The 24953-nt window shown below is 40.4% G+C and overlaps 1 protein-coding gene across 1 annotated transcript in view; it reads left to right on the top strand.

The window, feature by feature from the left end:
* Nucleotides 1-24953, top strand: part of PLBD1 (phospholipase B domain containing 1) — a 41524-nt gene that overhangs the window by 4735 nt on the left and 11836 nt on the right. Inside the window, exons 2-6 of the mRNA XM_075153250.1 lie at nt 3940-4159; nt 11158-11241; nt 13182-13320; nt 19497-19661; nt 20892-21036. Of these exons, the coding sequence (XP_075009351.1) occupies nt 3940-4159; nt 11158-11241; nt 13182-13320; nt 19497-19661; nt 20892-21036 (753 nt within the window). The remainder of the gene's footprint in view (nt 1-3939; nt 4160-11157; nt 11242-13181; nt 13321-19496; nt 19662-20891; nt 21037-24953) is intronic.

The raw sequence follows: 24953 nt of genomic DNA, 5'->3' as shown, positions 1-24953 counted from the left end.
AAATTGTAACAGACTGGGTGATAGCAAATGCTTCAATTACATTGTAGTGTAAGCGTGTTTTAAGTGTACACAGATTCGTAAGCTTGTAGCTTTAACTCCAACTGCAGCAAGATAAAGACTTACCTTCTAAATTATAACAATTACTGTATGATTATATATATATATGTTCCCTGAAATAAACATAGCACTTTCATATGTAGGTATTTTGACACTTTGGACCAGGGCAATTAGATTTGCAGAAACTGACATAAAAATTAATGAGGTGAAATGGGACAATGAGTGAATTAGTTGGGGGGAAAAAAAATCAGTAATGGGAAGTGGTCTTTTTCAGCATCATTGTTAAGCTACATCTATGATAGCTACCCTGATGCTGTTCCTCTAAAGCCCTCTCCAGGTTTGTTGCAAATTATCCTGTAATTTAATGTTTCCCCTTCTCTCCCATCCTCTTCTAGTCCTGGTTTTCTTCAGTTTAAATTTGTCGTATAGTGAAGTTGGGGCAGGGCAAACTCCAAGGGTAATTTTAAAGTTTGTTCTGACTTTTGAAACTAGCTCTGTGTGTTCATGCTCTGGCAGAGCATAAAACAAAGAAACACAGCCTGCTCTGTTAGAATACCTGTGTTAGATCAGTCTGTCTGGCACCAGCATCAGCCTCCTTTTAAAAAAGAAAGCAACGGCTATTTTGCTTTAGGCAGAAGAAAGTTTCTTTGACATACCTATTTAATCTGTGGGCACTAATAACAATACCTAGCTGCCTGGTTCCTCTTGACTACTTGCCACCTCTCCACAGCCTACTGAAGAGATGGGAAGAAGATCATCTTTTCCTCTACTTTGTTCTTACTCTTTTTACCCATTCCTCAGCTGTCTTTGTGTACTGGGCACGTGGCCTCTTGCTCCTCTGCCCCGCAGTGGGCTTCTTGGTTGGAATCAGCCTTCCCCTTTACTGCTGGACAGGTTAGCTGTGTTCTGCGCTGACCCCTTGCACCACTTCTTTACAGGACCTCCCTTTCCCTGACCTCTTTGCTTATGTGAGCTTTAGCTTTGTAAGATGGCCTTTGGCTCTCTTCAGTGATGATGCTTATCAGCCTGCTCTTCTTTTTATAGTTTTTCAGTCTGAGTGATTCCCATGTTTACCCTTAAGCTAAAGTAGCAATTACCCATGTATTACTAGAAGATAGTTAAGGAGACAACGGAAAAGTAAGATTATAGCTGCTTGAAGAGTTATCCAAAGTCTGTCATGTCTCAGTCCTTTAAATAGCCTCAGTACCTGGCAGATGAAAAACATGTTTTTAAACACTGTGTTCCAAGTCCCTGAAATGACATCATCTCTAAATAGAGATTCATGTAAAAACTTCTATTCATAGAATGGGGGGGGGACCCAGTTCCTTCCCTATTAAAATTCTGTTCTTGCTAACGCTTTTCCTGTTCACATGAGAAGTGTCTCTAGTACATCACGAAGACTGACATAGTGCTTAGTGGTACAGAGTCTAGCTGGAGGCCAGTAGTGGTGTATGCCAGTGGTCCACACTGTTCAGCATCTTCCTTAATGATCTGGGTGGTGGGGCGGAGTGTACCCTCAGCAAGTTTGCTGATGTTACAAAACTGGGAGGAGTGGCTCATACATCAGAGGGTCGTGGTGCCATATAGAGAGACCTCAACGGGCTGGAGAAATGGGCTGACTGGAACCTCGTGCAGTTCCATTTCGAAAGTAGTTTTCAGAAAAGGTCGTGGGGGTCCTGGTGGACACCAAGCTGAACATGAGCCACCAGTGTGCCCTTGTGGGGAAAAAAGGATAACTGTCTCCTGAGCTGCATCAGGAGGAGTGTTGCTAGCAGATTGAGGGAGGTGATCCTTCCCCTCTGCTCAGCATTGGTATGGACATGCCTGGAGTGCTGGGTCCAGTTCTGGGCTCGCCAGTACAAGAGAGATCTGGAGCTACTGGAGAGAGTGTGGCAAAGGGCTACGAAGGTGATTAAGGGACTGGAGCATCTCTCGTGTGAGGAATAGCTGAGAGAGCTGGGACTGCTCTACCTGAAGAAGAGAAGGTGCAAGGGGGATCTCATCAATGTGTAAAAATACTTGAAGGGAGGGCATAGAGAAGATGGAGTCAGGTTCTTTTCAGTTGTGCCTAGTGACACGACCAGAGGCAATGGGCACAAACTGAAACACAGGATGTTCTCTTTGAACATCAGGAGACACTTTTTTTACTATGAAGGTGAGCAAGCAAGGTACAGGTTGCCCAGAGAGGTTGTAAAAACCTCCATCCTTGGAGATACTTAAAAGCTGTCAGGACATGATCCTGGGCAACTTGCTCTAGGTGACCCTGCTTGAGCAGGGGCGTCGGACAAGATGACCTCCAGAAGACCCCTCCACCCTCAGACATTCTGTGATTCTCAGTAAGAAACAGTTTTAGCTATTCTTGCTGGAACACTAGGAGAGAACAGCTTTCTGGCTATTGAATGACACCAATTATTCAGCACTCTGGTAAAATAGATGAAAACTGGCTTAAAGTAACTGAATAACTGCCATGTGAAAAAGTGATTAGTTGGAGAAAGAGTTTGGTTCTTGGAAAATATTTTTGCTTTTTTATTCAAGTACGTCATGGCTCTTCATAAAAATAGCTTCTTTATGTTATGTTTTAGAGTACTGAATAAAGTGGGTGCTCTTAATTTGAAATTAAACTAGCTGCTTAATCATAAACATCTTTCTTAGACCTTTTTGAAGAGCATTAGGTATTGTGCTGGCATTATATTGCTTTTTTTATAGTTCCATTATCATAACATGCGTACTAAGTATTTTGTTTGAGATCATCCAGAATTAGATCTAACTCTCTGTTTTGCAGCTGTTATGGGCATGATGCACAAAATGAATTGTTGTGAGGAGTAGTAACCAAATTGTAACTTCTTGCTATAAACTGGCAGGACCGGTTGCCACGCACTGCAGAAGATCAGGGGAATAAAAACATTGCTGGTTTCTCAGTAGTTGTGTTTATGAGCTTATCCGTTAAAACTTTTCAGATAATTCTGGGAACTCTGACTCATGATTTTTGAACTCTTTTCCTTTGCAATACTGTAGTAGTGATTTGATCAGTCATGAATAGAGATCTGATGTAATCATGTCCCATGTTAGGAAAAGTTGAATTAGAGTTGTAGGGTGGGTGGGTTTTTTTGTTTGTTTTTTTGGAAAGTAGTTTACCTTGCCTTTTTTCTTCAGCTCAGCAGGATTAAAACCCAACTGATGAAGAATGTGTCATTAAACAGCAGTCCAATCAGAGCTCTGAGCAGTCCAGTGCCCCTCCTTCCCATTCATTTCATGCTTGGGATCGGTTCTGTTCTGGCTGGGTGATAGGGATTGTGTGTCTTGTAAAGGATTGGATACCTGTGGTGCTTTTGTCTCTTTAAGCCTGTGATCCACTGAGTTCTAGTGCTTCTGTTCGGTAATGCCATCTCCAGGATTAGTTGCCCAGAAAGACAGTTTAGAAAACTTTCGTAACCTTTTGAATCTTTAGGTGGAAAACAAAGTCAACAGTAGCTTATAATCCTTTGCAGTTGCTAAGGCATGCTGTCTTCTAAAGTTACTTTCAATAAGATTTGTATAGATTTTTTTCTGGGCCAGGTAAGGAAATACCTTTCTGAATTTTATGTCAAGACTCAGCTGTGTTGGAGCTCTATACTGAAAGAGTTGTAGATAATTTCCAGAAGAGTAACATGAGACTATTTAGCAGTAAGCTTTTGTCTTGGTAAAACTCCAGTTAGTTCCCATACCACTTTTCATTATGTTAACATTAATGTTGCTCTCCATAGTAGAACTAAACCTGATGGAAAGCTTATTCAAATTAACTTTTTTAAATTGCCAAAATATTGTCTTGACATTTCAGTATTAGATAGGAAATACCTACTCATGTTTGTTTGTTTCCCTTGTCCCCTTTCTTCTCCACCATAGAAATCCGCTATGCAACCGTGTACTGGAATAGAGCTGAAAAAACACTTCAGGTCAAGAATATACTGGACAGGAGTGGAGATGCCTATGGTTTCTACAACAACACTATACAGACAACAGGTTGGGGAGTTCTGGAGATCAGAGCAGGCTATGGCAGTCAGACCTTAAGCAATGAAGATATCATGTATGCAGCTGGCTTCTTGGAAGGCTATCTCACAGCTCCGTAAGTACCTCGGGAAGCAACTCAACTTATGACTCTTCCAGTGGATTTCTGTATCCTTGTTTTTTTTTGTTTGTTTATTTTTTCCTTTCCCTTAATTCCCATTCATTTAAACTAGCCATACATTTTGCAGTTGTGTGCTGTTCCTTTAATTAGTAGCAGGTATGAAGTATAGCATCTTCATTATTGTATCAAGATGTGCCCTCTCCTTCTCATCCTTCAGGTTCTCCTAACACCTTGGTGAGATAGATGAGTACTGTATCTATATTACTGATTAAGTAATGTAATCACAGAATAGCGTATGTGCAAGGAAGTGCGTAAGCCCTGTGTTCTAAATAATTACAAAAGGGGTAGCAGAAAGAATAGCTATCTCCCCAGCCTATAGTTAGGTGACTGACCAAGAACAGATGAGACAATTGAGAGCAGATCGGGCAGGGAGAGATGTTGCTAACAAGGGCTGCAGGGCTTCCCTAAGGACCTTTTTCACCAAACACTGTCAAGAAACTGCTGGGGAGCAGATACTGAAACTTCACAGCATGGGGAGTTTAGTCTCTCTTGGACAAATTAAAAAAAATGCTGATATACTGATAGGCCTGAAGGCAAACTGGTGTGTGTCTAGAAGGGTCAGTGTACTCCTGAAAGCCCTTTGAAGAGAAGGTGAGGGACTGAATCTCTCCTGCAATGCAGATCTATGAAAACTGACAGAATTTTGTACTTTTTATGAATCCAGAACAGTTTTTTTTTTCTTAGAAACAAACAAACAACCCCCCAAAAACCAACCAACCAAAAAAATAAGCAACCCCAAAACCAAACCCTATTCTTTCCTTGACTAAGTTGGAAGACAGAATGGCACTATGACATACTAACTGGTAGGACATAGCTGGTGATATAGCTAAGTACATGACACGTGGCTTGTTGTTGAACAAGCTCCATCTTTTCCTCTATCAGCTTAGTCATAGGAAAAGAAAAATTCCCAAATTCTGATGTATGGCTGGGGAATAGTTGGGAGATGCTTGTGATGGATGCAGTGACATGAATTTGGCTTCACCAGCTTTGCTTCCAGAACACTAAAATAAATACTCATTGGCTGCATTGAACAGGCCAGCAGGGGAAGGTTGTCTGTGGAACAATTGTCAGATGTGGCTGCTGGACAAGATTATATTAGTTTAATTAGTAAGATATTTTAAGATCAGTTAAGATGTGATATGTTAATGTGACTCTCTAGCAGACTTTCCTGGAGAGGCAGCTAGGTCTCCGGAGAGTATAAAGGAAATTCAATAAAGTAATATTTGTCAATAACAAAACACTTCTGAGGGAAAGAGTGAAGAGATCCTAGAGTTCTGGGTGCACAACCTGTACTCCAGGCAGGAAAGGAAACGAAGTACATGAGAGATCTGGATGTACGTTGTTGGATTATTTGGCAAGACAGGTTACTGTTATGTGCTATTCAGTCAGTTTATATAAACTACGTATGAATCTGGGGGATGCTAGCATTACGTTTAGAATATTGTTAAAATTGAGTATTGCTCAACAGACGTTTTCGCTAAGGCTTTACCTGGGTGTACTCATCTCTAAGTGTTTAAACTTAAGCTTTGTCGTACTACATAGACAGCCCAATCCATGCTAAGCCCAATTAGATGGCAAGTAATGTTCTGGTAGCAACAATCTACACCCTGTTCTCCTTCTGCCTCCACAGTAGATTTATAAGTCTTCCTGGCTGTCTTTTAAACAAACTTAAGTATATGTCCATTCCTTTAAACATGGTTTGAATGTGGAACAGTGTCTGCAGGGACTTTATCTGATGTCTTAGTCTATGCTTAGAATTCTCTTTTCCCTTAGGAGGGAGTTTTTCCCCTTTGTTTTCTCCATGGGTGTTAAGTGAAGATTCACAGAAGTGAAGGTACTCACAAGTTATTCTGCTCAAGGCTTTTGCCTTCTCTAGTCAGGTGCTTACTGAGGCTGGTTCCTAGCCCTAGCTTTGTTACTGTGGGGCTACCAGCTCCAGCAGTGAGTGGCCCTTTGTAGAGAAGTGGTTATAGCAGAAATAGTAATGAACAGAGATCTTAGTCTGTGGAAGTGAAGTTGGGGGTTTGTATCAATGTAGAAAAGTAGGGTTTGAGACTTTGGCTTTTAAGCAAAGTGGGAAACTCAACTGTTTTTAAAGGAGTTTTAAGTGTGAGAGTGGCTTAAGATGCAAAACCAGAAGTAGCCAAAGCCTCTCTTTTCTGAGGAAACTTTTTAAGGAAATTCACTGAGAAATCCTCTGACAGTGCAAAATCTGAAAATGCCTACCACCATTAAAATGACTATCAAATACTATACATATCATCTGAATTTGGGTTTTGACTATGTCTTTGCCCCATTGTGCATCTGTTTCAGCAGTGGAAGCATATTTCTCAGTGGGGGTTACGAATATAAGCTTTTTCTGTCAGTTCTTGTAAAGCTATTTCGGATTAAGAGGGCTTCTCTTTGAAGCTAAGAATACCTGTTGAAAATGCTCCAGCTAAGGAGCAGAGATGAATTAGTGATGTACACCGCTGACCTTTGAGAAGTTGGAGAACCTATTACTTCAGGTTTTAGCTGTATGACCTTGGTATTTTTTTACTCAGCAAACTGCAACTAATGAATCCTCTTATACAGTGTTTGCAGTTTCCTGAACCACAGGAGTAGTGAGAACTCACTAAGTTTGCAGATGTTAAGATTGCTCTCAGAGCTCCATTTCTTCTTCTTTATCTTGCCTAGAGATTCACAGAATCCTAATTAACGTGCAGGCAGATGTTCTTTCTTTGGGACAATTACACAAGTGTTCTGAAGTAAAACCAGGAAACAGTCTTTCCCAATCTGTAACTCTATTCCCATCAGACTGCCTGGCCCATTCAGCCTGTCTTCAGAGAAGCTTTTTAGCACCATTGTGACTTCTTTTATGAGAAGGTGTCTCTAAACACTCTCATTCTGCTTTTGCAGACATCAGTGCCCACTGTAGCTGCACACAGCTCAACCTTCCTTTTTAAAAACTTGGTAACAACAAGGAAGAGTGTAACAATGTGTTTGGCTGTGGTGAAGGCTTTATTTGCGTCAGCAGCCACTTAGCTACCAGAGCGAAGACACGAGTGTCATTTGCCTGGACAAGCAGCACCTTGGGTGGCTCAGGCACAGCCCCCCAGTGTGAATACATTGCGTATGCCTGGTAATTGAAGTGCCCTCTAGCACATTGCAACCTGCAGCCTGAACAACTCCAAGGTCTCCAGCTGCCTTGCATCTGTTTGTGGCCATGACTCCATGAAGCAGAAATGACCCAAGGTGGCTCTTTGCAGAAACCCTGAAGTCCTACCAGGAAGAGCTCTGATGTGATGCATTATTGGGAAGGATACACTGCAAGCCTGATCCCAAGTTGAAGTATAGGTTCCTGCAGAAGCTGTCTGGTGAGCAAGAGCTCCAGCTTGACAGTGCCTGCAATTTGGAGATCTCCAGGAATTCTCGGCCAGCTCAGTTCTTGCATTACACTTAGGGCATTAAGGAGGGTTTCTAGACATAGCTGGGCCTCATGATGTAAGCAAAAGAGTGACAAAATATCTCTCCTAAAAGTGTACGCTTTGTCCTTTGTAGGAACCTAAGCAGAATGTAAGACAACCAGATTTAAAAAAAAAAACACAACAAAACAAAGCAAACAAACAAACAAAAAAACAAACAAAAAAAACCCCCAAAACCAACCAAACAAAAAACCAAACCAAACCAAAAACCCAACAAAACCAACAACAAAACAAAAAACCCCAAACACCCCCCACACACCCCCAAACAATAAAAAACACCCCCCCAAAGTCCCCCCCAAAAACCCCCACACATGCTGGGACTGTTTTATCTCAGATTACTGGGGAAGAATTAATCTCAACTCTAGCTATGTAAGTCTGTGATAGAAAAAGCAATAACTAAGTTAGTCAGACCTTTTTACCAGTGAGGGTAGAAACTCAGGCCTTTTCTAGAGCATGATTCATCTTTCTAGTGTCGGCACCTGATTCACATAGTAGCTGTCTATTTTGAAAACACATAGTTAGGTGTGGAATAAATCTAATTCTAGTGTCTGTAGTGTCTGGAGATCAGACATTTGTTTTTATCACCAGTCTCTCACCTCTGGGTAAGGTCCAGTCCTATCATCCAGCCAAAGATGTTTGCTCCGGTTTTCTTGGATGTGAATTCTCTTCCCCCATTACAAACAGAAGTGTTAATGAGGCCTCACTTTACTTGGGGAATGGCAGAACACATCCAAATCCGTGACGTTAAGCACGTACTTTTCATCAGTTCCAATTGGGGCATGCCAGGTGCCTAAGAGCAGTATTTAAATTTGAAGCAAGGTTAATTGTACTCTTTTTCTGATATAACCTCAGCTGACCTGAGTCCTGTCATCTTCCTCTCTAATTTGAAGAAGCAGGGCTCTGCTTTGCTGTTTTCAGACTTTGAATTCTTGTCCCAGCTTTGTAATTGCCTTGCATTTGGCCTTAGAAACAGTTGCAAAGCCTTACCTTACTATAATGATCCAATTTACTTCAGAGGGTAATACCCTTACAAAACATGCAAGCCACGCACATAGAAGCTTTGTTAAAGCAAAAAAAACCAAACCAAACCAAAAAACCCCACAACCAAAAAAAAAACCACAACCAAAAAAAAAAAGCAGGGCAACTAGGGGAAAAATTCTCAATAACCTTGGGCATTTAAAAAAGAAAAATCAATTCCAGGAATTGTATGTCCTCTGTTAGCATATACAAGAAGGAAGGCCGTTAAAGAAGCTGTTTTCAGTCCCCTGATTCTGAACTAACCCAGTCTCTACATCAGTCATCACAGCTTAAAGATACTACTACTGTAAAATCTGCCTTGTGTTGCAAACCTCTGAGTGCAAAATGAAGAGAGTAGAGCTGATGGTTGAACCCGGAAGCCTGATCATCTGTCCTGGCCTAGGCAGTGATTAGAGTAGTATCCTGGCTGTTTTTATCCTCATCTGGTTCTCATCCCTAAAAGACCATCTGCCAGATGGACTGTCTTGTGCTATTTGCTCCTCTTCTTTAGTGTCATGAGAGCTCTGACTTGTAGAATGGAATATGTTACGTTATAATTTCCTTCCTAAAATTACTTTGGATTTTTATTTGCCAAATTCTTTGTGACTGCAAGGGTGGAGAATATTGATCTGTCTCTTCAACTTTCTTGTCCTCTTCAAAAAGTAGGTTATGATTATGGCATGTAGTTTTGTGTTAAATTGGAGATAGGAAACTCTAAAACTAAAACTGGTACTATAACTGCAGTTTCATGAAAGGTGTAATGGTGTGAAGCTGCTGAATGCTCCCCTCTCTTGCCCCAGCACCTCCCTCCACAGATCCAAACCCCCAACTTGTGTCTGCCCTGGCACTGATCAGGCCCTTTCATGCATCAGTTTATTTACTAACACAGTAGAGAGCTGCCTTCTTGCACCACCTCTGTTGCATATCTGTCTACATAACAACCTAATTCAAACTACAGACTACCAGAAAAATATATTCCCTTTTTTTGCTGGGTTTAGTGTTTTGTCTGAATGTATGCTGACAATTAGATTTGGTAGTCAGAATGGTACCAGAGCTGAGATATGGCAGCAGGGTCTTGCAATCAAGTATTTAAACAGCTGGGAATGGGGCAGGGGACAGAAAGAGAGGGGAGAAGGTCAATGGATGATTCTCTAATTATCAGCAAACCATTCAATCATCTCTGGCTGTATTCTCAAATTATGCCCTGAGGGAAACTGGGAAGAGCTCCTGTCTGCATCCCTCTCAGAGGAAGTTGCCCTTATGAGTGTTAATACAGGGAATTTTGTCCTGCTGGCATGTACTTTCCTTGAGGCTGGTATCTGTTTCTTAGTTCTGTTTTCCTTCTCTCAGCACTTGGTAGGAGCTAATTTTACTGATGACTGATGTAATTCTACCAACTCCAGACCTCAGCGAAATAATTTTCTGCTGATTTCCACCTAGAATTAAATATTCCTCTCCCCAACTCATTTTTTTCTTTTTTTTTTTTTAATTCAGTGGCTGAAAAAAATGTTGGTTAAGTTTGATCCAAATTATGAAATATTGATAGGAAAAAAAATTAACAGAATGAGAAAATCCAAAAGTTCTGTTTTGGCTTGAATCAGATGATTACATTTGAGCTAAAATGGAAGGGTGATTTTAACTTTTGGGCTCCTGAGCAATTTTTGGCAATTTATTTCATCTTGAAATGTAAAGTGCTTCACTTCAACAAGACAAACAAAAAACAGCCAATCAACCAACCAAAAAAAACCCCTACAACTTTTGTTTCTATTAGTTAATGGGGATGAAATTGCTAATTGAATTCAACAAAAAAAATCACGATAATTTTGGTCTCCATCAAGCTGAATCTGTTTAGGGCTGGCATGAGTGGGAGTTTCTGTGGGAACACATAGGATCAATGTACACACTCTTTAAAATAGAGAGATTTAGCTTAATCATTAAGGAAGGAACAAGGTTAATGGTAAGTAAAACCTGCTAGATTTCAGGCTGAAATTCTCTCTCTCACAACTGTTCAGCAAATTATATTCTCCTCACCTCTGTGTTTTCTTGGTTCCATATAGAATAATTCTCCAGTAAACTATTTTTGTTGTGATTTAATTTAATGTGCTAAGGCTTCCAAGATACTTCTGGCCTACAAACATTCCCTGAACGTGAAGTTTTGCCACAAAGAAGTTCACTCTCATTCTTGCTACTCTTCCCATTGTACAGCCGTTTGAGCAGGTATTAGCAAGGTTGTCTATTTTAAGTAAAATTTCAACAATCCATTTGTGTTACCTTTGCTGTTTGTCATGCATTAAAGATATGAAGTAATTTCTGTGATTAGGAAAAGCTTGCTTTGTGGACTGTGGTGCTTGTCTATCAATGCTTGCTGACCAATGGGTCCTTTGCTTACCTCCTTGGTAAGCAAAAGGAAAGGAAGATGCAAAAGAATAACTTCTGCTGCTCTTGTTCTTACAGGCACATGTATGACCATGCTGCAAATATGTATCCGCAGTTAATTAAGAATCCCACCGTTCGAAGTGGAGTTCAGAATTTTATGGCGTATGTATTTAGTTATTAGAAAAGAAATTATTCAAGACTTGGGGTTGGAGGGTGACAGAATTTTCGAGGGTTTTTTATTCTCTTCCTTATGGGCTAAAGAAAATACATGCTTCCTTTCCCTCTGAACGCCATTAGTATGAAAAAAAATTCTAAACATACATGAAGAAGGGCATATGCCCTTCCCTAATTCTGATTCTTTCAAAGAAATGTTTAAAACCATTGCTACAAAGGGGTGTGGAATAATGCCAATGAATTCTAAATGTCATTCTACTCAAAATCCTTTTCAAAAAAGCTGGTATTTTGAATGTTACACTGAACAGTGTGGTCTCTTGGCACCTTAATCTTTTTAGCACTGTGTATCCTTTCCTTCCTCTGTTAGGTTAGCATTTTGTTTATTCTACCACTGACGTAAATTCTGTTCTAATCACAAAAGTCCTGATTCCCTTTTCTCTTCAGCTGTGTAAGTCAAAAGTAATTCTGCTCAAATAATGCAGCTACACTGGTGGGAAACTACAAGTGGGAGAAGAACCAGGCCAGGTACTGGGAAACTCAACTGTGATTACCGCTTATTTAAATCTCCTTAGACTTATGTTTTCTTCCATTACAAATACTTTTGTGAAACTTTGGTCATTTCTGGGGACTATTTTTTCCCTCTTTCCCTTGTCTTGTGCTTTCCGCAAGGGGTTATATATCTGACTAATTCTGTTGCTGGTGCACATATATAAAGTTGATTGGTTTTAGCTTATCCAAAAAGAAGAGGAAAAAAAAAAAATCATAGTGCTCCCTTACTATCATTCTTCAGCACTGCTGTCCTCCTTGTGAGGAAAAATGGGCTAGCTACCATATCAATGTGTATGGGGTTTTTTCCAGAATGGCTCAGCATTGCAGCTGTATCCCCGAAGTTGCATTGTTGGAGGATGGGGGAAAAACTAGGTGGCCTTGCATCATTTTGCTGTTGCCTATATCCTGGACTCCTGCATCGCTGCTTTACTTAATAGCAGTCTTGCAATATGGGCTGCTGCGTTGTCCTGAAAGTCTTTAGCTCTGAATCTCTGACCATAACCCTGTTTCCTCTGACATACTTCTTGCATCTTGTTACTTCCAGAAAGCTGAATCTGGATGGTTTTGTCACCCATAGACTGCTGGAAGAGTTTGCTTCCTTGCCAGGTTCATTCTCCCATTTTTTGCTGCCGTACATAATGCTGGATGGATAGATACAGGAGGATGGAAGAGGCTGTAATCTGGTCCCGACTTACTCTAACAACTGTGGTTCTTCTGTGGCCCTTTGTGCACAGCAAAGGAGGGAACTCTGGGAGATCCTTATAATGTTGGCTGCTCTTGCCTTAGGGCCTGTTCAGCTTGTGTTGCCTCATGCTCTAAACCTGGGTTATTTGGCTAGTAGCCTCTTGATTGGATTTGGCACATGGATTTGGGATGGTTGTGTTTGGCCTCCCACCTTTTCCTCAGAGGAGGATAGCAATGGTTCTTAGGCAGTGTTTGAGGACTGACAGCAGCACGCCTTCATTGCACTTGTATGTAGGGGAGAGAAATAGGCTCTTCAAAGGTCAGTATATTTTATCCTTAAATAGGCATTTAAAAGGGAATGGTTCATCTGACCTATCAAATGTTTGTCTCTTTACTGACTGTGAGGGTATTCTAGATCTGATGTAGCAGGGTCCCCCACAGTGGTGGAGTCCAACTCTTTCTTTGATACTAAAGTCTGGTAGAGACACACTACTGTAGGGTATGTTGCATGGATTTGAACATTTATACCCAGAGGATATAACATTTATGGCTGCAGGACTTCCAAAACATGATTTGTCTCAAAACACTAGGAAGGTTGGATCATCTGGGTCAAAATACATTTGTCCCTTCCCTGCATTATTAATTATACTCTAAAACAAAAACAAGAAAACCCCAACCTGTTTGTTCCTCTGCAGGAAACAAGATCAATGGACAAGACAACAAATCAGAAATAATAAGGATGACCCCTTTTGGAGGCATGCTGGCTATATTATTGCACAGTTGGATGGTCTGTACATGGGAGCCCTCGAGTGGGCTAAACTACACAAACAAACAGTAAGATTACTGCATCTCTTTTTCAGTAGCTGGGGATGGGATGTCAGAGGACAAAGATGGGAGAAGGGAATCTGATAATTAAAAAAAAAAGGATAATTAGTGGCAAGTAGTCATTCTGCATGCCATTGTACAAAAATTTCAGTGGCTATTTGATGTAGATTATGTGACTGAGCACTTGGGTATGTCACCACAGATCCCTTGCACTGGACTTGGAACCCTGGGCGCTCATGTGCTGATTAGATTGGAGGTGGCTTTTGTATCCACGTGTATTCCCCCTGAATGTTGGAAGGACAGACACTTCTAAAGCACTTGCTGTCGTCACTTTACAATTGTTATTGAGTAAATGACCCTCTAGGTATAAAGAGTAGCTGCAAAAGCATGAATCAGCATGTAGGGAGTGTATTAAAGATTTCATTCTTATTTCCAAGCATCAGATTTCAAATCTTAAAGCCTCTTCATTTTGCAGTATGTTTTATGTTGCTAAATGTCTTCTCCTTTTCTGTCTTCTAAGTCTCCCATTACAAAATATATTGTCAGCGCTGTGGCAGGCCAAATGGGGTATGTTTTTTTTTGTTGTTTCTGTTTTTTTTCCTTTTTCCTTTTTTTTTTAATTCAGTTAGAATTGTGTTCTGGATCATCAGCTTGTGTGCAATAGCAGAGCTCCTTTAACTCCAGTAGAGCTATTGTAATTACAATGCTGTCCTTAAGTCTAATGTCCAAGAGGTTTCTCAGTGTCAGAGGGAGGACTTGAGTAATTGTAGTTGACCCCTTTTGTCTTGGTTTAACCATATCAAGAATTTAGACAAGTTGGGAGTGCTAAATAATAAACAGCTGGGTTTTAGTAAAATGCACATCTCTTTCTTGCGCAGAACTTGCTCTAGGGCTTTCATGAATGGGGAATCGGCTCAAACTAAAAGAAAAGACTGTTCACAATAATGGAAGGATCCATCTTGATGGGCCCGAGTTACAGGAGAGATACTAAGAAACCTTGACTTTCTAGGAAAATAACTCATTAATTCCCTTTCATAACACCTGTATTCTGAAGAGCCCTGCAAAGCTCATCCTTTTTTTTGGCTGCTTCAGAATTCTTTAGATTCAGATGGGGGGAGAGGAAAGTGCTAGTTTGTGCCTGAGCTATTTCTTTATAATAGGCATGTCCTACCTGCAACGTGTATTCCCTGATACTTACTTATTTAACTGTGTATTTGATACTAAAAAGCACTGACCTCTGAAGTGACCAAGTCATTCTTAATCCTCTGTTCAGGTATTTCATCAGCACGCCTGTATAAAAATGGTGCATTTAGTGAAAGTTCAAATATGTGGTTCAGTCTGAAATATCTGTGTCCTCTATTTTTGAATTATATGCAGTGGATATATATAGTTCTTTTCCCAAATGTGCCTGGAGCAGATGGTGGGATTTATTTCGACTCCTCCCTATGCCATTCACAATTTTAGCTTTTGGCATTATCACCTATGTTGGGATCCATGTCTTTTTATTAAAAGCAAAAATTTTTCCCATGTAGGTATTTCTCACTTGAGATAGTGCTGCAGGTTCCTCTGTTCGCCAGAGCCAGTAAGTTAACATCAGCCTCTTGCCTCTGAGTACAGTTTGGACACCTGCTTTTGCACCTACATGTTTGGTTTTCCTTGGCATCAACATGATACCTGACAGCTCTGCAAAAGTACATGCAGTTCACTTTGTTGGATACCATGCTACTTTTCAAATACTTTTGGGAGATTAGGCTACAACAGTGCTATTTGTGTACATATTTATTGCTGTTAGGATCCCCTTCAGGAAATGAAGAGCTTGAAGATTCTTGCTCTGAGCTTAGACAGACAGACAGTAAAAACAGGTGCAGATGCAGTCTTACTGACTAGTATTCTAGCTTTGACACATCCACTTATCTGAGAATTAACCCAGCTTCTGTAAACTGTTGGCACTTTAAAAAAAAAAAAAACTAAACTAACAAACAAAACAAAACAAACCCCCGAGAAGACCAACAGTATCTTACTTATTCCTTGTGATTAAAGAACATCTGCCCTCCAAAGAGGCTGTTTTCAACTTTGCTCTTGCAGTACATATTATAAGAAGTTTTAAAAGGTTCTTTTATTTAATCACTTAGATTGTTAGTAAGTAGAATGCTTGGCAAATAAATTCACCTAATAGATTATTTTTTTCTTATTTCTAAGTATTATACTTTGGTTCAATTCATCCAATGTTGTTTTGATCTTTCTTTGGGCAGCAACTGCAGTAACAAGTATTTACTATTTCCATTACTCATTTCTCACCTTAAAAATAATTAAACCTGTTACTGAAAGCCCCCACAACAAATTCAGCATGTTTTTAAACGAAAATCTCGTTCCTATTGCATGTTTTCCTTAAAGTACTTTGAAAGTCTCTTCTTCCCTCTTTCCTTTGGTAGATACTACTTTTTGTTTCATTCATTAAAAGAATCCTTTCTATACATGTATTGTCTTAGGATTATTATCATCGGGAATAAGTTTATCTTTTGATCTCTAGTGGTGCAGTAGTTTGTATTCGTGGTGGTAATGAACATTAGAAATATTGAGAATATCTCTTGTGTGGGTTGTGTGGTGGTTTTATTTTCCTTTTTTATTCCACCCCCCTACACATTTGATATGTCAGGGTTTCTTATCAGCACTACACATACCTTTTCAAACTTGCAAGTAGTTGGAGTGTTGCATTGGGTGGATTAGTTGATGTGCACTTATTTGAGGAAGACAAGTGAAAAGATCTGACTTTCCATTGTCCTGTACAACGCGTGGTAGTTTGAAGCTATGCTGAATCCATATAGTGCTTAAACGAGAGTTGGATTATGAGCGCACTGGCCACTCCGAAATGTTCCCTTTTTCCTTTTTCCCCTAAACTTCAGGTCTACTTCACTTGAATACTGTATTATGTCTGCCACAAATAACTGAGCCTTACTACAGAAAGAAAATTTGGTGTGGACTCTGAATTGTTGGATAGTAGTACTAGTACATATTTTTTTTTATCCCTATATGAATGAAGCATATGTTTTTGTAGTGTACTGTTCTAAACTTTTTTTAATTGCATGAAGTCTGGTTTCCTGCAGGGCTTTAGGTAGGTGCTTCCATTGAGACCTGTGTGAAGGCAATGTATATTGTAAAATTCTGTATTTTGAATTTGATATTTACAGGTATCATTAAGAATGATGTCAAAATCTGAATACATTTTTATGTTAAAGTGTGACATTATTCTGTCTGGTTTAGCAACATTTTATATCCAGTAAACAAACCCAACCCTTTTGTCAAGACAATTTCTGAAGGAGGGGCACTCAAAGAACATTAAGCCTTTTCATCTGCCTAATGCTCTACCAACGCTGTGATTAATCTTGGGCTTGTCTACACAGGGAAATTACTCTTGAATAAGGAGGTGTCAGGGTTTAAGTAGTACAATGATTCTAGGACAGCTCTCTATTTGTACTTCCTTATTTTATATTGAGAATGCTCACGCATGGGGAAGTTACTGGAAAACAATTATTACAGAATAACGTCTATTTTAATGTCCCATGTAGAGAAGCCTTTAAGTTGGTTCTCTCCTATCTGCTCCCTTTTCTAAGTTTATTTTTCTTTACAGCTGATGTAACTCAAATTCAATGTGATTTCTTTTTTGCTATTCAGGACAGTACCCCAGAGGAGGAGCCACATATTCTAGCAAAAAGACTTCTTGTGGCTATACCGCCTCTCCGCTTGTCAGTTTAGCTCATTCATTCACTCTTCTTTAGGATGTAAACCATGCATGCGAGGAGTTTTCCTGACACTGCTGTGTGAGATGGGAGAAGGTGATTACAAAAGGTTGTAATATGCCCTACATTATGCACTTGTTATGATGCACACCTGTTTTTTTTTTTGGTCTAATTCTTGCTGATGGACACTGATTAACTCCTCCCAGAGAAGACTTCTCCATATATCCTGGAAATAGGCTGTAGTAATTCCCAAACTGGGGCGCTGAGCCTTGTGGCACATGCCTCAGACCACTCCTGAAATTCCCAGATCTGGCCTGCATTGCAGACACCCAAGTCTTCTGTTTGAATGCATTGTTCTACTGAGACTCCAGAGAACCTCTATGCACTGTGTGATGTCACTGAGCATCAGACAATCTTAAATGCAAAACCAGGTTTATCCAAGCAGAGCAATGAGTTCTTGGAAATAAACTGGAAAAAAATTTGCTTGCCCCTGAAAAGGGGAATTAAAACAGAACCCTAGTGGGTACTTAATAACATAGTTCCTCTTTTACTTCTCTGATATTTTGGCTGGCTTTGGGAGCTGGCAGCCTAATCTCACCCAGTGGAGCCGTAGGAATTTACATAACCTTTGCTTCTTCGTTTGAGTGGGTCTTTCCTCCTGCTCTCTGGCCGCCTTTCTATGCATATAGTTCTGATAGTTTCCTTGCTTGGCACCTTTGTTCTAGCTTCAATGGACTTCCTAGTAGTTACTGAATTTTTGACTTGAAATGACTGTAAGATAGCACAGAAATGTGAAACTTTTAAAAAATATACAGGCAATTTCAAGTGATGCTGCAGCAGTATCAGTGTAGCTACCTGTAGATGTTGCAATGAAGGCAGATTTCATGGAGGAGAATATGTACTTGCCAAATGGATGGCAAGTACAATTAAAATGTCTCAGGGCTGGCTGAGCATTCTCATATGCAATCCTGTTTGCTCCCCTCCTGGTGGTACTGTACAGTAATGCCTGTATAAATTGGACATTGGAAAACAGCTTCTCCTTATTGTGTGGTGGGCTTGCAGACCTTTAAGTGCAACTGGATGGGGAAAAATTGTTCTGAAACAGTGCTAAGTCTCTCTATATGGATTCCAGTGAGATAGCACTTGTTGGGTCTTGTAAATGATTCATACCACTGAGTTGCTTAAAACCATCCAAACATTAAAAACATCTCTTGATGTTTATCAGTTGTGGCCTTTGCTGCTCCCGGTTTGGGTTTTTAGAGCAAAAACATGATGAGCTAAAGCAATGTAACATATATGAAAGTTTGCTTTGGATTTCTTCTTCAAACTATAGCTGCTGTTATGGCCTTCTGCGATGCATGGTTTTAGTTGTGAGAATGGCTTATTTCTTTCACTTGTCTTGGTAAGCATTGTGGGAAGGTTTAATTCCTTCCCCTGGGATATATGGACTAGAGTTTACATTATTTTTGGTTTTCCTGTTGGTTATTCTCTCTGCCAAAAGAGCAGATGGATAATACAGAATTCAGCCTTCTGAATAAAAAGTAAATGGATTTGCCATGATTTCTTTTTTCCATGTCCTTGTCTCCCCTTTATTGGGGTTTGTAGAGAGGTCAGCTATATGGTTTAATAACAGCAATTTATATTGCAAGCGATGTGTTTCTTTGCTATATGATTCTGTCCCATTCTAAAATTACTATTCATAGCCCTACAGTGATGTGTCTTCTGACTTCTTTTCCTTAAGCCTTGCCTTAACTAAAGGCATGGTGCAAGCAAGAAAAGGAAAGATTCAGAAAATGGTTTTTGGAAGTTGAGGTTAGACAACTGTTAAGCTCTTATTTTTGAAGAGGCCAATTAAGAGAAGGTTCTGAAGAGTGTGTTGCACAACGAGCTGTGTGTAGCTAACCCTGGCTAGTTCTAACCATAAAGGGTTTTTGCAAGCATGTGGCATAGCGGAGTGCCTTTTGACTGACTTCCTCTCTTCAGCTAGTTCCATACTTCATTAGTATTGTTAACATATCTTGCTTCCCTCGTTTGTTTCCTCCTCCTCAGTCCTGAGGATGTCTTAAATCGCAGTCTTTATAAAAATCCGAAAACTCCCAAGAGTGTTTGTTAATGTAAAGCTCTTCAAGGGCATCTAGATAAAAAAAAATTGAAATCTTACCCCAGTGTAACAGTAACAGCAGACTGATTGGTATGCTGTTTGCAAAGACACACAAAAGTTTCTTAAGTTACGGCTAGCGTCTCCTTTTTTCTTCAGAAATGTTGCATTGGTAATGCCACTACAAGGGCCAGACCCTTAAAGGTACCTAAGTGCCTGGTGAGCAGGTATTTCATAGACCATGTAAGAGCTTCCTTTGAGAGCAAAAGAAAAATTCTAACGGCTGAGACTGTCTTGATGCTTCTTTGTCTGAAAGTGCTTTATGTGGTCTCTTTTCTTCCTTTCCTCAGCCACTGAGCATCTTTGATGTCCAATTTCTGAATGCAGTTGGAGACCTGTTGGACCTCATTCCTGCATTATTTGAGTATTCTGCACGGAGTGGACAATGCAACGTGGAGCCAGGAAGCCATGGGAAGTATCAGTGGGATATGGGTCACTGCTCTGCGCTCATCAAGGTGAGCACCAAGAACTTCATCTCCAGTGACTGTGTTGATTTGCAGTGTCATGAATCTGCATTTCTGGAGTCTTCATTGTTTATGTTGCATGTGCATAAAAAGACTCGTGTCAATCAAGGTGCTTTTATGCAGTTGTCATTTGTGCCTCCACAGGATACTGGGTCCAGTTTTGCTCACTTGTGTTCGAGGGCAGGGAAAAAACCAAACCAAAGCAAAACCACAGAGATTGACAGTGAAAAGCTACTAGAATTACTAGGGAATGGGGAACTACCATGGAGAGGAGACTGGAAGAGGGTAACTTGTTTCACCTATCCAAGTGAAGTCTGAAAGGGGGTATTGTGAATGTCTACAAACGCATTGGGCAAATAAGCAGGGAGGAAGGGAGGAAGATTGCTTAAACTTTTTAAGTAATTTCTTAATTACTTAAACTTCTTCTTTAAGTAAGAAGATTACTTAAAGTAAAGGACAGTGCTAGCCCAAGAACAAATGGGTGCAAGTGGCTGATGTTATCTAAGGTTAACAGTGATACTGTGGAACGGCTTTCCAATAGGAGTAATGACAGAAGAAATGCTTTTAAGATAAGTGTCTGATAATCATGGTGGCAATTAATTTTTTCAGTTAAAATTATCAAGGATCTAGTCAGCGTATGGAGACTCCATGTATCCCAGAGCAACAATACTCACCTTAAATTGAGAAGCATTTGCCTATAGCAAGAGGTTTCTGAGCTAACAACAAATCTTAGAACCAGGAAAATACTTTGAAAAGATGTACTATCAATATATATTTACCTTTTCAAAATGAATTTACTTGCATTTGCTTCCATATTTTAAAGTCCCCCAGAGGCATTTTCACAGAAACAGCATGTTCTAAATTAATGTTGGGTATGTTTGCAGAGAGCTGATCTGAATGTGTAAATACAAGTATTCAAGAGGAAGCCGGGGAAATAAAACATACCATGTGATGCAGGTGTCCCAAAAAACCCTAAGCTGCTTAATTTTGAAAAATAACAACTAATTATTTGAAAACAACACATGGGCAAGAATTATTTCCAGAGGTTTCAGAAATTCATTGTTAAGTACACAGTTAAAAGCACAAGAATTTGCTCCTTCTTGAACAATGCAATTAATCAAACTACTTAAAACAAGTTGTTCTCCCAGTTTCTATCAAGTACAAAACATGCAGACTATAGTAGGGTCTGAAATTATTCATCTTTCTGCTTCTGTTTTCCAGGTTCTACCAGGATATGAGAATATATATTTTGCCCACTCCAGCTGGTTTACATATGCTGCCACGCTGAGAATATATAAGCATTGGAACTTCAATATAGTTGATCCAGACACTAGCACCAGCCGTGTCTCATTCAGCAGTTACCCAGGTAAAGTCAAGAAACACAAAACAATGTAGATATCCAAGATGGCATGGACCATCTTACTGTCTTGCAGATGTCTTGCCTATAAAAAGGATGATACCTCAACAAGCACTGGCTTCAATCTACCTTAAAACTTTTAGCCGCCAAGAGGACAAAATGTCGTCTTCAGTTTTCTGGCTTGAACATGATGTTGTTGTCGTCTTTTGCTGTTGATGAATCGCCTTCAGTGCTCTGAATAGTACTAGTTAAATATTCTACCTCTGGCACAAACACGCTGCTTTGAATTCTGCTTGTGTAGTCTGCAGTCATCTCAACTGTTGAACTTCTCACCTTGCCTATAGCATTCGCATGTTTGGTAATCACAGTTTTGAATGCTTCTGTTTACCACTGTGGCATGACTCGTGCTGTAATGGGATTATTAGAGAGTATCAAACACTAGCCATTTGAAATTGTATCGACTTCTTTGGTGTTGGGTTAGCAAACCTTCAGTTGTTTCCCGCTCCCCCCCGCCCCCGCCTCCCCAGCTCCCTCTTCCAGCTTCTCTATAAGTTGTTGCAGAGGAGAGTATTTTTTTTACGCTTATTTCATGTGTTAGTAATATAGTTAGCCAGAATATTTAAAATCTCCCTCTGGAAGATTAGGCAGCATATAATATTCTTAAGTTTCCTGGAAGAATGTTAGAAATTGCCAGCAGTTACTGTTTCTGTGGTAAAATAAGTACTCTTGCTAGAGTAGCACCAAGAAATGTGAACATGAAAAACCAAAGTAAATCTAAAACTCTAAGAGTAAGCATTGCATAAGTTTTTAATGGTGGAATTTAAAATTCAAAAATGCCCAAACACTCAAGAATCTTCATAAACGTTTTAAAATGAAGTATGTGCCATAGGAGACTGTCTGATTCTGATGAAATTTTGTTGGTTGATGATTTCAAAATGTGTTTTGTTGAATTACTGTGCTTGCATTACTACAAAGGCAAGGATCCTTCATGGTGGGAATTCCTGAGTTGAACTATTCTGAAAAGCAGTTGCATTCATTTCATTTTGAAAGCAATTTTTTTTTTTCTGTGTGTTTCTGATCCTCCTCAGTGACCCTCAGGAATGCAGCATTTTCTGACAACTGAGATTTTTGGTTTGAAGAAGGAGTAGAGGTATTCTGGCAAATGCCTAAGTGTACAGCCTTTCAAGGGCTTGGGTTTATCTCCAGTTCCCTTGGAGGAATTTCACTCGCTTGTTGCAAGGAATTTTGCCAAGCCTGTGTAACCTGGTAGAAAGCCAAGGTTTCTGTCTGAGCTCTGTTCATCAGCTGAATGTACAGAAGGTTATTCTGGATCTCGTATCTCTCAGCAGAAATACTGTTGAGGACAGTACTATCCTTCAGGAGAATGTGGCTCTGTTGCACACCTGTTGCATGCTGCGTTGTGCTGCAGATTCAAACTGGGGATCAGGATCAGCCATGCAGAGCATTTATTATTTTATTTTTAGTGGGTGTCTGTGGTGATGTCTCTGGGATCCGTTTGTGAATTCTTTGTATAAAGTCAAATACAAGTTTTGATGAGAATGATAAAGCTCGCTGTATGGGAGGATACCTGAAAATCAGCTACTACTATGCTGAAATGGTCGGGGTCTGTTCACTACTGTGCGAAATCCCAGTGCGCTTCCCTGAGACTGAGATCTGCAGAGATAGCTCATTTAAAAGCTTGCTTGTGCTGGGTAGTCTCTGACATAGTGATGTGGTAAGGTGTACTTCTACCAACAAAATTGAGTTAGAACTGTTGCAAAACATAGTTCCCATGGCTACAGTGAAGTTTCAGACACCTCTGGTATGCAAAGTGTACTCACTGGCTGCCTAATTACAGGATACTATCACAAGCACTAGACAAGCATGATCCATTGACTACTGCAAATTGCATTAGCAGTGGGTGTAGTTCACAAACTTGCAGTTTTCCAGGGGATGAGTAAACTCTAAAGCACTGGCCTGGTAATGATCTAGGGACCTCATGCAGGAAGGAGGGAATGCCAAATTCCTCTGCTCCATGTTGGGATGAGATGAAGCCTTATATTTTTCAGGGCATCTGACCAAGGAATCTGCAGGTCCTGGCCACGGTTCAACTTGATGACTGTAACTTCTCCCCACATGCAAGTTCCCACTCTTATTGTCTGTCCTGATAGACACTAAGAACCGATAAGAAAGGCCAAGCTAGTAAGCTCTCCTGAACAGTAACATGATCCTAATGTACATAGAAGTATTGACTTTTGGAGGAAACAAAGAGCATTAAAAGACAGGTGTCCTTCCAGGCCTTCAGTGACACCTAAGTAAATAATTAAAAGATTTCTGTCATCCAATAGATTGGATATGAAGTAAAACTCTTCTGCTATCCAAAAGCTGTGTCAGAAAAGCTTCAAGGAGTTGTTTGCCACCTTGAAAGCAATGTGCCAACTCCCTGATTTCTCCTGGGGTCACAGAGTAAAATTGTCCAGATTGTTTATTCACTGAATTTCAAAAGACAGGCTACTACACTGCAAAAATTAGTATTTGTTGTGACTCAAAGGATCTAAGACTATTCACTAACCATGATGCATGTCAGCCTGTGCATTATGATACAGCTAGAGGGCCTCGTGCTTCCTTGCTGCTGCTGTGACTGAGCAGGTAGGAGGACAGGCAGGAATTGCAGAGTCCACGCTGGCTTCCTCAGCAGTTCCCCACATTCCTGCCAGCATGCTCAGATGTCCACTGTTACAGCATGTCCTCTCTTTGCTGCTTTGTCCCTTTCAGAGCAACAGTAGCGCTGCAGAGGCACAGTCAAATGGAAATGAATGGTAGTAGTAATCTCTGCTTCTGCAGAATGATTTAGCCACTTGCTGCTCATTTCCACACTAATCCTAATCCTCACCTGAACTCTGCTCATAGCTTTCTCTTCTGCTGAAAGCATCTGTGCAGAGCTGCATATAGGACAGCTCTGTGAACCTCTGGAAAGGAGGAATGTCTGAGTTGAATGCTTGGGCACCCTTGACTTCAGTGTCCTGTTTAAGCTCTGGACATAGTACTTAATGTGGTTGGTGAATCTATGCACAGCAGAGAGAACTTAAATTGTACAGACATGTTACAGTTGCTTACAAATGTTGAGTGAAGCTATGCTCGGTTTGGGGGGGGTAAGAAATGCAATGACAGAGACTAGGTAAGTGCTGTTTTGCAGTACATACCTAGCAAAACAGATCAGAGAGAAGGTACCCCCGCCCACCGCCGGCTATGCAGTCACTGCTCTACACTGCCCCATTGAGGCATTCAAAGAAATGAGCCCAATTAACTGATGAAATTTGCAGTTTTCCTTAGATAGCAGCTCCCAAGATTTCCATCCATTTGGATGGACCTCTTTTTGAACAGTTAGTTTTGAACCCCATTTAAGAAAGGGAATCTACCATTTGGACCCAAGCACTCTGGTTTGGGTAGTGACCTACTTTCTCTGGGCTGAGCCACAGTCTTGTTAAGTATGTTACTCTGATTTTAGCTGTTTAAGCAAAACAGTTGAGAAGAACATTACTGCCACCTGTGCTCCTCTGGTCTGCTGTTGGGATCTTGCTTGGTTGAGACAGGCCATGACATGGGAACAAGATGGCACAAGTTGTCTTGATGGATGGCTATACGTGTGCTGCTAAGACAGGAGAGAGAAATAACATGTGTCCCTTGCTTTGAAGTAATCTGGTGTTAGTGCAGGATCAGAAAGTGCAGCATTGTCCTTCCCTAGCCTGAGCAAGAGCTAGGAGGAACAAAACATGGAAGGGGTGGTAGCCCTTGTATTCAGGGGACCAGCTTGCTCATGACGTATTGCCAGACCATTTCTTGCTTCCCTGCTCCCTTCAACATCTGTCTAAAACCTGGAGGTAATCAGAATAAAGTGTCTGATGCACTTTGGAGATGAGAGGCCA

Source organism: Calonectris borealis, chromosome 1 (assembly GCF_964195595.1).
Source record: "Calonectris borealis chromosome 1, bCalBor7.hap1.2, whole genome shotgun sequence".
In the NCBI taxonomy this organism is placed as follows: domain Eukaryota; kingdom Metazoa; phylum Chordata; class Aves; order Procellariiformes; family Procellariidae; genus Calonectris; species Calonectris borealis.
This window is presented reverse-complemented; position numbering and strand designations above follow the sequence as displayed.